The 16,920-nt window shown below is 36.5% G+C and overlaps 1 protein-coding gene across 1 annotated transcript; it reads right to left on the bottom strand.

The window, feature by feature from the left end:
* Positions 1-12,121: 12,121 nt before the first annotated feature.
* LOC124095174 (guided entry of tail-anchored proteins factor 1-like) lies at positions 12,122-12,625 on the bottom strand. Its single transcript, XM_046448351.1, has one exon. The coding sequence runs from the start codon at positions 12,557-12,559 to the stop codon at positions 12,122-12,124; it is 438 nt and encodes a 145-aa protein (XP_046304307.1). The 5' UTR covers positions 12,560-12,625.
* Positions 12,626-16,920: the final 4,295 nt, after the last annotated feature.

The raw sequence follows: 16,920 nt of genomic DNA, 5'->3' as shown, positions 1-16,920 counted from the left end.
ATTCAATGGTATCTATGAAATTCTCCATTTTTATAATATAGTCTGTGGCTGGGGATATAGCTCAGGTGGTAGGGTGCTTTCCTCACATGCACAAGGCCCTAGATTCAATCCCCTTGGGATATAAAGGTAAAATTGAGGTACTATTAACAAATATGGTAAAGTAAAAATGACAAATCAATTTTATAATAATACAGTAAACACTTAAAATTAAGTATACTGGAATGAACTATGTAAATTATTGAGAAAGTCAAAGATATTGTTGCATAAAAATCTAGTAAAGTTCCAGACAGAAACTGTCATTGTGTGTTTGAGAAACAGTTGTAAAAACTTTTTATTTACATGACAGTTTTGAGGACAGTGAGATAACGGTTTGGCTAGGTAGATATTTTCATACTTGGAAAGCCATAATATTAGGGAAATATTGGGATACATATGGTAGGCAAGACACAAAAACCATTTTTGAAGAGTGTGATGGTTGGAATGTAGTTAGTTCAGTTATTATAGAAGAAAGTATGGAGAGTCCTCCAAAAACTAAAAATAGAGCTACCACATAATCTTGAAATTCCACTATTGGGGGTATACAAAAAAGGAATGAAATGAGCATGGCAAAGAAACACCTGCACTACCCTACTGATTGCAGCACTGTTCATAATAGCCAGGAAATGAAAACACAGATGTGCCCATAAACTGACAAATGGATAAAGAAAATGTGATATATACAAAGAAATATTATGTGACCACAAAATTAAAAAAGTCCTGTCATACGCAACAACAGAGATAAACATGGAGGACATTAAGTTAAATAAAATAATCCAGGCACAGAAAAACAAATATTACCTGATTCCACTTATATGTGAATTCTACAAAAGTCAATCTCATAGATGTTGAGAGAATAGTTGTTACCAGAAGCTGGGAAGAGTGTAGATGGTGGGAGGATGGAAAGAGATTGGTCAACCAGAACACCATTGCAGTTAGGATGAATAAGTTCTTGTGTTCTATGGCAGAGGCAGGTGAATATAGCATTGAATGACTGAAACTAGATAGAAGGGAGGATACTTAAAATATATTTACAATAAAAAATGATAAAAGTTGAGATAGATATTACCCAGGAATCAAAGTAATTACATTGTACATACTAATATGTACTTATGAGGTGTTAAACAAAATAAATCTTTGAGAGAAGAAATATTGCCTGAATAAATGAAAAGAAAAGCCAGGCACTGTGGTGCACACCTGTAATGTCCATGAGTTTAGAGACTGAGATAGGAGGAAGCCCTCTAGGGAAGAATACAGGTGATTTGGATAAGGCAGAGGGGAGTGAAGGGAGTGGAGGAGGGTAAGAGGGTAGGAAGAATAGTGGAATGAACTAGACATTATTACCCTATATACATATATTATTACATGACCAGTGTGAATCTACATCATGTACAACCAAAAGAATGAGAAGTTATACTCCATTTATGTATGATATGTCAAAATACATTTTATTGTCAATTATAACTCATATGAACAAATAAAACAATCAAGTAGGCATCCCTTTTCTCCATTTATACCATCATCATTCTAAACCAAACCACTAGCCAGGGCTTGGAGGCCCTAGGATACGTCACAGAACTGCTGTGGGAAACCAAAATTTACACATTTAGTTTCCTCATGAGAGCCCTCATTTGCATTTTGAGGTATTCCAAATAGCAAAAACTATGAAATGAACTTATACAAATATAATCAACACTCAGAAAGGTATTCTACATAATTGAAAGTCAAAAGTGACAGGATTTCAGAGCATACACACACACACACACACACACACACACACACACGTATATGTTTAGGTGTGGCCACAACCCCAGCCCAGGAATTCAGGGCTTAATATTTCTATTAAAATATGTAAGCTTGGTTGCATCTAGGCATATTTATTAAGATGCTACACTTAAAAATACTTCTAAGAAATGATACTCCTCATATAGTTCTCAATCCCACCGTGAAATCCCAAAAGTAAAAAAATAATTAATTATAATAGTACTGGTTAATGTTAATATTCTTAATTGCCTACTTTGATGCTAACTTGTAAAACCCCTAAGTAAAACCTCGTTATGACAAATGACCTTGTGGTAAAAATAAAAATTAACCCGAACTTTGCTACCAGCTTATTTTGTCAGAATGGTGATCATAATAAATTCCCACCTATACAACCTGAACAGAGGCTCAAACATATTGAATGATGAAGTGAAAAAATAGAAAACCTTTTTTTTTTACTAAAACTGGTTGTATGAACAAAAAAATTGACATGAAATATGTGTGTTACTATAAAGACATGTACTTACAAAATACACGTCTCAACAGAGCAAAATGTCACCAGAAGACAAATGCCTTAAAAACCTGACCATTCCAATTACAGTTTATCTCCCATTTTAAGACAAAAACAACTGATAATTAAATTTCCATTAAGCTTGAGTAAGACACACTGGACAAAATACACATCAAAGTATTCCAGAATGAATATACTCTTTGCACAGCAAAAAGGGAAATGTCAATGGATGAGTAATTGTACTTACTGGGAAATAGTGAACTAAAAAGCAAAGTAAATGAGGACTTACAAAAATGGTTTCCATAAAAATGATTAATTTAAAATATGAAAGTCATTGATATATAAACAATGAATCATGACAAATCACCTAATTGTAATAAAATATAAGGTACAAGAAAAACACATAAATTATATGTACAGAATGTAGAGAACAGACTTACACTGAAAACTTTCAATTTACTCTTTTGGGGGGACAAACAAAAGAAAACACTGGCAGATAAAGTTCAGAACACAGCTTTTAAAACCGGATGCACAGCTTTAAAATTGATACATGTGTAGTCCTATTTAAACCAGGTGTTCCACTTCCTCCCTTCAACATCCCCCTATTCAGGCCAGCCCCCAACCAAAGTTTCCCTTCACACTTACTCCCCCAACAAGGTCCCACTACTGAAGCCAGGTACCGGCCCTAAAACCTCCACCACACAAACTCAGCTGCCTCCAGGAGCACCCAGAAACAGCACCCTTGTGCCTCTGACCCACTGCCCTGCAATCTCTGCCACACCTACTCAGCTCCTGCCAAGAGCACCCAGGAACAGCACACTAACTCCTATGCCCCACTTCCCCACCTCAACAGGCCTTAGCACTAATGCCCCCTCCAGGCACTCCCTCACAGCAGGCACCCACTATCCCACCTGGCTGCCAGTCCCCCTACACCTCTCCAGCCAGGGTTGTGGCCCCAGAGGCCTCAGGACATGTGTCTGCCCCAGTCATCACCTTGCAGCCACAGGCACTGAGTGCCCCCTCCCCACACACTATCCCACCTAGCCTCTGGTCCCAGGACACCTCTCCTGCAAGGGTCCAACCCCCACAGGCCTCAGAAATAGGCCCATCTCAAGGAACCACCTCAGAGGGGCCAGCACAGCATGCCCCCTCCACACACACTACCCTACCCAGCTCTAACTCATCCAGCTCCAGTCCCCAATGCCTCTCCAGCCAGGGCTGTGCCCCCCCCCAGGCCTCAGCATGAGTGCCCCCTCAAGTAACTGCCTCACAGAGACAGGCACAGTGTACCCCATCACTACACATTACCCACCGAACTCCTTCACCACCCAGCTCCGGTCCCCTAAAACCTCTCCACCCAGGGCCATATGCCACATATCACTGGGGACACTGGAGTCCTCCTATAGAGACTGTCCTCATAAGTCCACAAAGACCAACAGGAGGTGGTGGTGAGGGCCATGCTGCCCCTGTGGGAGGCCCAACATCCTCACCAGGAACCATGAATGAGAATGGACGGAAAGGACACCTTCCCAGAGGGTGACATAGTCTAGGGGCAAGACTGGAGCAGCCCAGGCAGACATCAGTAGAAAAGATCTCTGTGATTTGAAGGCCCTAGCTTCTCCACAATTTGCAGTAAACTTTTAGGCTGCCCAGAAATCCACTGTGCAGATGCAGTTTGGGATAAGTCCATGCATGAATCAGTGAATGTGTGCAAACTGCATGCACATGTGGGTCGAGAGTGGGGCTATGTGCAGGGATGTTCCCAGGCACTACCTCACAGTTATGGAAACAGTTTGGCCCTCCCAAGGTACTACCTCACCCAGCTCTGGTCCCCTAAGACCTCTCCAGCCAGGGTTGTGCCCCTACAAGCCTCAGGACGACTGCCCCCTCCAGCTACCCCCTAGCAAGAACAGGCACAGTGCACCTCTCCCCACAAAAGCTCCTACCCCACCAAGCTCCACCCCCTTCAGCTCTGGTCTCCCAATAACTCTCCAGCCAGGACTGCACCCCCACAGACCTCAGCAAAAGCACCCACTGTAGGCATTGCATTACAGCGACAGGCACAGCAAGAACCCTCCCCGTGTACTACCCCATCCAGTTCCTGGTGCCCTAACACCTCTCCAGTGAGGGCCTTGCACCCACAGGCCTCAGCAAAAGCGCCCCCTCTGGGCATCTCCTCACAGGTACAAACACAGTGTGCCCCTCTCCCCATCAACTACCTCACCCAGCTCTGTTCCCCTGAAGCCTCTTCAGCCAGGGCAGTGCCCCCAAAGGCCTCAGCATGAGCATCCTCTCCAGGCACCACTTTACAGCAACAGCGTGCCCCCTCCTCACACACTACCACACCTACACCTACCCAATCCAGTCTGGTCCCCCAACACCTCTCCAGCCAGGGTCATAAGCCACACATTGCTGAGGACACTGGAGGTCTCCCTACCTAGGCTCTGCTCCCAGGTTCAGCAGGAAGGATCTCAGGTACTTGAGGAACATGCTTCTCCACTGTCTACTGGCCACTTCTGGATGCCTGGAAACTCAGAGCCCAGAAACAGTTTGCAATATGCCCACCCAAGCTTGTGTGCCTCATGCACTCACCTGTGCGTTGAGGGTTGGGCTTTGCCCAGGAATGTTACAAGGTAATGCCTAGCAGCAACAGGCACAGTGTGCCTCCTACCCCACCCAGCTCAGGTCCCCTAAAATCTCCATCCAGGACCCTTCCCCCACAAGCCTCAGCATGGTCACCCCTTCAGTCACTGCCTCCCAGGGACAGCACAGAGCATCCCCTCCCCTGCACTATCCCACCCAGCTCCTACCCCACGGAGCTCCTACCTCACCCACCTCCTAACCCTCCCACCTCCTACTCCACCCTGCTCCTGGTTCCCTAAGAACTATCCAGCAAGCTTCCTATCCCAAACAGGACTCAGCAGGGTCCGCACATCCATGAACCGCCTTCAGGGAGAGAGACACACTTTGCCTCTTCCCCATGCATTACTTACCCAGCTCTGGTCCCATGATGCCGCTCCAGCCAGTGCTGCACCCCACAAACTGCTGGACACACTGGTGCCCTCCCTACCTGAGGCTCTCCACTAGGATCCACAATGTCCAACAGGAGCACAGTGGTGAGTGCCAGGCTGCCTTTGTGGGAGGCCTCACATCCTCACCAGGAACCGCAAAGTGGATAGCCGGAAGGGACTTCATCCCAGAGGGCGCCAAGACTTCTTGGCCAGGAGCAGAGCAGGCCAGGCAGCCTTCCGAAGGTAGGTCCTCAGCTACTTGAAGACACATGCTTCTCCACCATCTGCCTGAAACTTCTAGGCCGCAGGAAACCCACTGAACAGAAGTACTTTGCAGTGCGTCTTGCATGCGTGCACGCACGCGACGCGCGTCGGGGGTGCAGCGTCTTGCGTTCGTGTGTGTGTGTGTGTGTGTGTGTGTGTGTGTGTGCGCATCATGCATTCACGTATGAGTTGAGGGCAGGGCTGTGCTCAACAATATAGGGGTGGGGCCACGTGGTGTGCAGGAAGGGCGAGCAGGAAGCAGAGTTCCCCGGGAGGATGGGGAGGATGGCTTGTGTTGCAGGAGGGGGCACTGCAGAACTTGCCCAAGAGGTGACGTAGGGTGCGGGTTTCTTGTCTGGGCCAGAGTGTAGGAGGCAGCGCGGGAATGTTGTGTAGTCCCCCCCTCCCCTGCAGTAGCTCTTGAGGTTGAGGTTGATGCACAACTTTTGCTGTTTGGAGCCAAGAGAGTTCTCACAGCCCTCCTGGCTTCAACTGGTGGGAGGACTAGCGTTCTGGCCCAATCCAGGGACCTGGTAGTGATGATGCAATTGCTTGTCTGCACAAGACTGCTGAGGTCTCCTGTCACACATACATATTTATACATATATAAACACACACATACATATCTGAACGAGTAAGCACAGCTAGCACTCACAGGCACATATATACTCCTGATACACCTGATCACATGGATTTATGTAAAATTGGTTAATATGTAGAGGTAAAGTTAGGATTAATATGAAATTTTGGTTTGAGTTAGTGGTAGGGTTAAAGATTAACATGTGTATCTGAAAATATGAACAGTCCTAAGAATTTACATAAAAAATGTACCAAAACATATATAAACATACATGTTATGACACAGAGAAGAATACAATCTGAGTCATGTGAGGATATAAGCTATAAATGACATATATTAGTATAGATGCAGATTTATCATTAAATAATTAAAATAGAAGTCAAAATACAATTTAAAATTTATTGGACTACATGGATTCAAGTCAAACTGGATTTAGATAAAAAGGTAATGTAAAGATAATATAAAATTTGGGTTTGAGTTAGTATTAGGGTTAAAGAATGGACATGTATACTGGGAAATATCTGTATTCATAAGATGAATGTGTGAAAATATGTTAAAAATACACAAAAACATGCATGGTATGACATTAGGGAGACTGTTATGTGAATCATATGATGAGACATTTTGTAAATACGGAGTTGCAATGATATACCCTATAAATTATATACAGTGATATGTATATGAATTTAATATTGATCATTGAAAATAAAAGTCAAAATACACTTTAAAATTCTTATTGGTGTACAAGGATTGAAGTAAAATTTGCCTTTCTTATAGAAGTAATATAAAGGTCAATATAAAATTTTGGATTGTGTTAGGGTTTTAGTGTAACAATGAATATGTGAATTGGGAAATATCAACATTCATAAGAATATACTGTGAAATTATGTATGAAAGCATATATACAACCACATGTTGATACAGGCATAAGTAAAATGTGAGTCATGTGATTACAAATTTGGTAAATATGGGGATGAAGAATATATCCTATAAACAATATATAGCAGTATATATGAAATTTAATATTGATAATTGAACATATAAGTTTACACATAAAATTTTATCATGGTGTACATGTTTTTAATGAAATTTGGTTCAGTAATTGAGATAAGGTACGTGTTTACATAAAAGTTTGGTTGGAGTTAGGGTTAGAATTAGCAAGTGTTCATGTAGATATAAATATTCATAAGAATATACCTACAAAATAATGTAAAAAAACATATACAAACATACATGTAGTGATACAGGGAAGAATATAAGGTGAGCCATCTAATTACTAATATTGGTAATGCAAAGATACATATCCCATGAAAGATGTAGCATAATATATAAATGCATATTTTACATTGGTAATTGAAAATAGAAGTCAGAATACACTTTAAAATTCATAATGTTGCCAGGTGTGGTGGTGAGCACTTGTAATCTTAGTTGCTCTGGAGGATGAAACAGGAGGATTTTGAGTTGCAAGACAGACTCAGCAGCAGTGAGGCACTAAGAAATTCAGTGAGACCCTGTCTTTAAGTAAAATACAAAATAGGTCTGGAGATGTAGCTCTGTGTTCAAGTGCCCATGAGTTCAAATCCTGGTTTTAAAAAAAAAATCATATTTTTGTAAATGGATTTAAGTAAAATTTGCCTTAGATATGAGGTAAATTAAGGGTTTATATGATTCTGGTTTGTGTTAGGTTTATAGTTAAAGACTGAATCTGTATATCAGGAAGTGTAAGTATTCATAAGACTCTGAATATATGAATGAAAACATACAGACACATGTTCTGACACAGTGAAGTGTAAAATGTGAGTCATGTGATTACATGTTTTGTAAAGATGGGGAGACAAGTGTATATCCTGTAAAGGATATAGCAAAATATATATGCAAATTTAACATTTATAATTGAAAATAGGAGTCAAAAAGCATGTGAAAATTTATATTGGGTTACATGGAGATATGTAAAATTTGGATTAGTTATAGAGGTAAGGATTAAAATAATATTTTATTTAGGATTACAGTTGGGGATAAGAATGAATATGTATACAAGAAAATATCAATATTTTTAAGATTGTATGTATGGAAATGTGTACAAAAACACATAATCAAACAGGTTCTGACACAGAAGAGAGTAAATTGTGAGTCATGATATTATACATTTTTTTAAAATATGGGGTTGAAAAGACATAAACTATAAATGATACATAGTAATATATATGCATATTTAAAAATGATCATTGAAACAGAAGACAAAATATACTTTAAAACCTGTTTTGTGTACATACATTTAAGTAAAATTTGGTTTAGATATAGAGGTAATACAAAGGATAATATTATAATTTAGTTTCTGCTAGGGTTAGGATTAAAAGTGAATATGTGTATCAGAAAATATGCATGATCATAAGAATGTATGTGTTAAAATATATATAAACACATCATTGTACATATTCTGACATAGGAAAACATAAAATATGATTCAGGTGGTTACAAATTTTGTAAATATGTGGTTGCCCATATATATCCATTGTATGATATGCATATATACATATATAGATAAATTTAATGTATTTGAATATATGTCCTGATACACATAAAATTCATAATAGATTACATGATTTTAGTTAACATTTGGTTAAGGTATTGAGGTTAGTTGAGGGCTTATATAAAATTTTGAATTGAGTTAGAGTAATGATTAAAATTTTTGAAATGTATATGGGGAAACATGAATATACATAAGAATGTATGATTGAAAATATGTATAGATATACATATTCCAAAAAAGGGAACAGGGAAATTTGAGTCATGGGATTACATATTTTGTAAATATGGGGATGCAAACACATATTCTATAAATGGTTTAATGTAATGTATAGGCAAATTTAACATTGATAATTGAAAATACAAGCTAAAATAAGCTTTAAAATTTATATCATTATACATGGATTTAAGAGAAATTTGTTTTAGTTATAAAGGAAAGGTAAGGATTAATATTTCATTCTACTTAAGATTCTGCTGTGCGTTAAAGAATGAATATGTACCTTGGGAAATATAAATATTCAAAATAATATATGTGAAGATATTTAAATACATATCTTCTAACACAGAGGAGAGTACATTTTGAGTCATGTGATCATATATGTTGTATATATGGGGATGTGAGTATATATATATATATATATATATATATATATATATATATATATATATATCTTACATTCAAAATTGAAATAAAATTCAAAAATAAACTTTAAATTCATAATTGGGGTACATGAATTCATGTAAAATTCCCCTTAAATATAAAGATAAGCTCGATATTTAATTTTCTTTGGATTTGGCTTAGGGTTAAAGAACAATAATTGGGAAATCTCAATATTTTAAGCATATATGTGTGGAAATATGCATTAAAGTGTGTATAAACATACATGTTTTAAGACAGGAAAAAGTATAATTTGAGTCAGGTGATTAAATATTATTTACATATGGGGACTCAAGCATATAACCCATAAATGGTACATTGTAATGTTTATGTAAATCAAGAGAATCATAAAAATTCATTTTAATTTACATATTTTTAAAATAAAAGATGTTTTACGTATTGAGGTAAGGTAGGGCTTAATATTTAAATTTGTTTTGGGTTAGGGTTAAGGTTAAGAAATGATAACGTGTATCAGGAAATATCAATATTCATAAAAATGTATGTGTTGTGATATGTATGATAACATATATAAGCATGCAGGTTGTGACACAGGAAAGAGTCAAATGTTAGTCAAGTGATTAAAACTTCTGTAAATATTGTGATACAAGAATATATCTCATAAAATATAGGTAGTAATACAAATGCAAATTTAATATTGATACATATTAGGATTACATAAGTGAAATACACATAAAATTTCATATTGGTATGCAAGATTTTAAATAAAATTTGGTTTAAGTACTGAGGTAAGGTAAGTTTTTGTGTAAAATGTTTGTTTAAGTTAGGGTTAAAGAATTAACATATATATGAGGATATATGAATATTCATTAGAATGTACATGTGAAATTCTATATGAAAACAGATAAATACATGTTCTGACAAAGGGAATAATAAAATGTGAGTCATGTGTTTACATATTTTATAAATATGGGAAATGAAATGATATATATTATAAAGGATATAACGTTATAAAATATGTATATTAGATATTGAAAATTGAGTTAGAAGTAAAAATACCCTTTAATATTGATATAGGTGCACATGGATTTATAATTGAGATAAGGTAAGTGTTTACATAAAATTTTGGTTTGAGTTAGGGTTAGAAGTAGCAAGTGTTTGTGGAAATATGAATATCTCTAACAATACACCTATGAAATTATGTACAAAAGCATACATGTAGTAATACAAGGAAGAATTAAAAATGAGCCATGTAATTACACATTTTGTAATGATGGGAATGCAAGGATACATATCCCATAAAAGATGTAGCATAATATAAATGCAAATTTAACATTGGTAATTGAAAATAGAAGTCAGAATACACTTTAAAATTCATATTGTTGTTGCCAGTCATAGTGGTGAACACCTGTAATTCCAGCCACTCTGAAGGCTGAAATGGGAGGATTATGAGTTTCAAGACAGCCCCAGCAGCAGCAAGGTGCTAAATAATCCTGTCTCTAAATAAAATACAAAATAGGTCTAGAGATGTGGCTCTGTCCTCAAGTGCCAGTGAGTTCAATTCTGGTTTAAAAAAAATCATATTTTGGCATATGGATTTAAGTAAAATTTGGTTTAGATATAGAGGTAAGATAAGGGTTAATATAATTCTTGTTTGTGTTAGGATTATGGGTAAAGACTGAATCTGTATATCAGGAAATATAAGTATTCATAAGATTGTAAAAGTGAAAATATGAATGAAAACATAGACACGTGTTCTGACACAATGAAGACTAAAATGTTGAGTCATGTGATTACATGTTAGAAGTCAAATAAGTATCAATTCAAATTAACTTAATCAGATTCCCTATTTTGTTTTTCAAATTCATTCCAATCTATACAGCAGAATTATTAAATGTTTATAAAACATACTTAATTTGAAATGCTTTCAATATAAAACAATGCAATCACAAAACAATGCATTATGGTCTCATCATTACATTTATAAAACACTGTAATGAAAAACTATCAGCTCCAAATAAGTAGATGATATACACTATAGAAATGTCCATCCAACTAAATATTTTAGACACAAAGGACACACAATGTCAATTAGTGTTATTCTTTCAATTTTACTACATGAGATAATAAACCAAATGTTCAAGTTCTAGTAGTGATAATAAAATTAAGCTACTTTCTAAAATAGATTTAAAAGTACTTAAGTTTGGGCTGCAGTTGTAGCTCAGTGGTAGAGCACTTGCCTAGCATGAGTGAGGCACTGGGTTCTATCCTCAGCACCATCTACAACTAAAGAAAAATATAAATTAAAATATTTTAAAAGTTTTCAAGTTTTTAGATAATTTTGAATTTCCAGTTGGCAACAGGACCACAATGTGCCAATAGAGCAAATCAGGAGTAAGGCATGTAGACCCCCATCCTGTTTCAAATCTGGTGTGACTGTAGAATACTGTAGAATACTGGGATTCTTACAAGAATCTCACATAAAGCCCAAGAACATATTCAATACAAAACTACCCTATGTACTTTGGGTTTTTTTGTTTTGTATTTTTAAGTGGCAATCAGATTTTTAACCTAATAGGAGAATCATTTTTAGAAGTCATAATAGCTGGGCTAGGTGTGGTGGGGCACAAGTGTAACTCAGAAACTCAGGAGGAAGAGGTACAAGGATGGTAAGCTTGAGGTCAGGCTGGGCAACTTACCAAGAACCTGTCTCAAAATTAAAAATAAAAAGGACTGTGGCTGGGGTTAGGTGGTAAAGAACCTTTGAGTTCAACCCCCAGTTTAACAACAACAACAAGAAAATCCCACAGTGGTATTCATCTTTCTGTTTGGCTGAAGGTGTAAAGTACAAGGGGTTGCCACAACTTGTTCCAGACAAAAATCCAACTAGTAATTCCAACACCACCTGCTATTCTAGCAGGGAAGGCTACCAGGTGGTCTAGTGGTGTTATCCATTTCCTCAGCACAACAGTCACTGGGGCAGAATAATACTTCCAAATGAGTGACATCATCAAGGTAGCTTGCAATGTATAGAAAGCAACACTTAAAAACCATTTTATCTTGGCTAGTTGAGCAGTCCGTGCTTTCACATAAGTCTTGAGCTGGTCCACCATCCTGTTGATCTTCCATTCCAGGCTGGCATATCTGGCAAACTCATTCATCTTGTTGACCATGGAGAACTCTTGCTTCATATCCTGGATCTCTGCCCTCATCTGTGGCTCTGGCTCTGCATCATTCTGCAGCACTCTGGACATGAAGGAAGACAAGGTCGGAAGGAGGATCAGAAGGACATTGCATCCAAACAGGAAGCAGAGGACCAGCAGCCACGTCCAGCTGTGGGGCTTGGTCAAGTTCTTCCGTTCTTTCCAGATACTCCCTGCAGCCAAGGCACCTCTAAAAGAAGCTCCAAGGGGACGTCATCAGTAGGCGCACCCGCATCTGTGCAGTGAGTCCCACTAGCCCTGCTTCCTTGAATGAGGTTTGTAAAATTTATTCCTACACACATTATATTTTTGATGCTTTCTTTAATTGTTATAGCCCAACTTAGATTATGTTATCAGCCCATTAAGAACCCTATAAAATGGAGGATATTAATAGATAAGACAAGATTAGATAATAGGATAAATAATGTTAAGTTATTCTGAATGTACTTAAAAGAATTTAGCCTTTGGTGGAGTTGTGGCTATGTGGTACAGCGCTTACCTAGCATGTGTAAGATGCTGTGTTCAATTCTCAGCACCCCATATAAATAAAGTCCATTGACAACTTAAAAACAAAACAAAACCTTGCCTAAGTGACTCCATTTGGAAGTTCCAAAATGTAACCCTAGTTATATAACTTATTTCTTGTAAAAGTTGTTTATTTTTGTACTGCATGTGTTTGGAACAAGGATGTGGTTATATGCATTGGGTGGCTGATTGTTAACTTTAGCTTCTGTGTCCTCCTTGCTTGCTTACATCTACATTTTGGAGGATGTTGTTTTTCCCCTTATAAACCCCATAGAACTTGCACCCCGTACTGTTCCTGGCAGACACAGTTTGGGTCCATCAGGGAGCAGTCACCAGCTAGCTAAATAAAGACTCTCCAATTTGGAAAAAAATCAGTTGAGAGTGTTTTCTGAGCTATAGACCCACAACAGAATGGTATCTTTTTTTAAATCTCTATTTATCAACATTCACTTCTACCATATATACAATTGATTTTTATTTGTATGTTGATCTTGAATCCTGGAATTTTACTATTACTTCCAGACATTTTTAAAAGATTCAGTGATTTTTACTATAAATGTTCATGTTTTCTGCAAATAAAGTTAATTTATTTTTTTTATTTTTCATTAGTATGATTTTTAGTGTTTTTCCCCCCTTAACTGAGTACACTGACAGACTCTTTAGTAGCAAACCGAAAGAAATGATATGTACAAAACCTCATTTGTTTCTGAGGATTTGGTTAAGTATTCAGTCTATTGTCATTAAGTATTGTGTTTCTGATAAGTTTTTAATAGATTTCCTGTGTCAGATTGAGGCACTTACTTTCTATTCCTAGTTTGCTAAAATTTTAAACAGAAGTTGATATTGGGTTACTAGGAAATACTTTTCTACACTTATTCATTTTATGAATATGTATATGTAATATGCTTGTACATATGTGTATATGTATATGCATATTACATATATATGTCATTTTATATCATTGATATGGAATTGCATTGATCAATTTTGTAATGTTAAATCAACTTTGCATCTCTATGAAAAACTTTGGTATGATATATTAACATATTTTGTAAATTGTTGAATATTCTTTGCCAAGTTTTTCTTAGAATTTTTGCATCCAAGATCATTGTGTGGGGGGGTTGGGGTGGGAATGTTGGGGGGAATCATTAGGGAATTAGTGATCTTAGTTTGTAATAATCTTCTCTTGCAATGCTCATTCCTTTTTTTTTCATGAGAATAATACTGGACTCATTAAGTGAGTTGAAAAGCACTTCATCTTCATCTTTATAGTTCTGTGTAAAATTGTATTACTTCTTCCTTTTGTAATTGGAATTCAATATTGTTGCCACTTGAGATTGGATTCTTATTGGTAGAAAGGTTTTTAACTAAAATTTCTATTTCTTTTATAGAAACAAGACAATTGACCAAATCTATTTCTTCTTGAGTAAGTTTTGATTTATTTTGAACTTTGTAAGAATTTATTCATTTTATAAGAGTTGTCAAATTTATTGGCATAAAGTAATTCATAATATTTTCTGATTCTTTTTTTGAGGGGAATGTGGTTGAGTGCTTGTTTGTAGATATTCTGTCCATGGAAATAGACATGGAAGCATTTCCCCTGGTGAGCAAATTCCCAGGGGTGTTAACTGGTGCCCTGATTCCCACAATTGGCATACCCAGCCTCCTCCCTGTGAGGTAATTAGACAACTAAGCAGTCACTATCGGGTCTCCTTAACAATGTCCTTGGGGAGAAATTACTCTGTGTTTGTATTAAGGGGATCTTATCTCAGTTAGCTAGCACTTGGGTTAAAGAAATACTAATTAGAATATAGTCATGGTAATAGGAAGTATATGTTCTTTGAATTATAAACTCCCAGGCAGGGAAGAGTGGTCATTTCACTTCTGTACTTCCTCATCATCACTTCATTTTCCTCCTCTCCTCCCTTCCTATCTTTTTGCTTGTACTTTTGTGTCTGTGTCTGTTCTTTGTGCACCTCCTTACAGGTATTCCTCCACAGGTGTTCCTTTACACTTGGTATTGAACCCAGAAGTGCTTAACCAGTGAACCCACATCCCTATCTCTTTTCATTTTTTTTTAATTTTTTATTTTGAAACAGGGTCTCACTAAGTTGCTTAGGATTTTATTAAGTTGTTGAGGCTGGCCTCAAACTTGCAATTCTTCTGTCTCAATCTCCTGAGCCATGGTGATTACAAGAATGTGCCAACAGGACAAGTTGACTTTTCATTTAATATCCATAGAATATTTAGTGATATAATGTCTCACATTCCTAATATTGGTAACTTGTGTCTATTATTAAATTTACTTGTCATTCTTCTCAAGATTTATCAAGGTTATTTTATTTGTTCTAGAGCCAGCTTTTGTTTTTATAGATTTTACAAGTGTTTTATTTAATTGATTTCTGTGCTGATAGTTCTTTTTTTTCTGACTTCATTAATTTCTTGTTTGCTTTTACTTTCTGCTGTTAAGGTGGAAATTTTATCAATACAAACTATTTGGACAGATAATACATGCAGTAACATGTATCCACACCATACCTACCTCTCTATTACATCACATACTTTCCCCTGTGATTTTCATCTTGCATTAGTGGGACACATTTGCTGCAATTAATGACCCCAAATTGGCACTGCATTATTAGCTGTATTCCATAACTTATGTTGTTTCACTCTGAGTTACACAGTTTTGCGGGTTCTGACAAATGCATAATGATAGAATGCATTCACCACCCTAAAATCCCATGTGATTCACCTATTTACCTTCCCCTCTTTCCTGGTATCTATTGAGTTTTCTAACTCTCTGTATAAATTTACCTTTTCCAAAATGTTGTATAGTTTGAACTTTCTAGTATATAGCATTTTTAGACTACCATCTTTCATTTACTAGTATACATTTATAATACCTCCATGTCTTTTTATGGATTCATACCTCATTTATTTTTATTGCTGAGTAATATTCTGTTTTATGCATGAAGTACTGTGTGTTCATCTATTAACCAGGACAAAGACATCTGGGTTGCTTCCCATTTTGTGATTATCAACAAATCTTCCATAAATATTCATGTGCAGGCTTTTGTTGAACATAAATTTTTGACTCATTAAGACAAATACTTAGGCATGAAATTGCTGGATTGTAAAGTAAAACTATGTCTTTGCAAGAAACTTCAGAGTGGACTTCCACAGTGAATGTACCACTTTTCATTCTGACCAACACACATGAAAGTTCCTTTTACTTCATATTCTCACTTGTAATTGATATTGTCATTTGTCAAAAAAAAATAGCCATTTCAATTGTGGCATAGTAGTGCCATTTTGAAAATCCCTAATGACACATGGTATTATGTAGTTTTCAATAAGCTTTTGTTCCATGTGTAGATTTCCTTTGGTAAAATGGGTTTTCAGGTTTTTAAAAATCTATTTATTAATTATGTTTTTTTTCCTTATTATTGTATTTTTGGAGTTACTTTTATATTTTGGATGTAGATTTTAAGAAGATATTTGTTGTGTAAATGTATTTTCCCAGTCTATGATTTGTTTCTTTATTCTTTCAACAATTTTTCCAGAGCATTAGTTATTGATTGATTGATTGATTGGTTGGTTCATGCATTACTTGTGATGGTATCTCACTATATTGCCCAGGTTTGTCTTAAACTACTTGACTCATATATTCCTACCACCTCAGCCTTCCAGGTTCTTAATTTTTTTCATTTTACCAAACTTCAAATTTACTAGTATTTTTTTTTCATGGATTGTATTTTGCTATTGAATTTTAAAATCCACTGTCAAATTCAAGGTCACCTAGACACTTTCTGATGTTATTTTATAAATGTCTTATATTAAAATTTTGGTCTTGAAGTTTAACTAATAGAAGTAGAGAGTAAAATGAT

This window comes from Marmota monax, unplaced genomic scaffold (assembly GCF_021218885.2).
Source record: "Marmota monax isolate L192 unplaced genomic scaffold, Marmota_monax_Labrador192_F-V1.1 WCK01_AAM20220418_F8-fsc00066, whole genome shotgun sequence".
Taxonomy (NCBI): Eukaryota; Metazoa; Chordata; class Mammalia; order Rodentia; family Sciuridae; genus Marmota; species Marmota monax.
The sequence above is the reverse complement of the archived record's forward strand: the minus strand, read 5'-3'. Positions and strand labels throughout refer to the sequence as shown.

Excerpts from the sequence above, each read along its gene's own strand:
- LOC124095174 (XM_046448351.1), bottom strand. The coding sequence starts at position 12,559 with ATGTCCAGAGTGCTGCAGAATGATGCAGAGCCAGAGCCACAGATGAGG.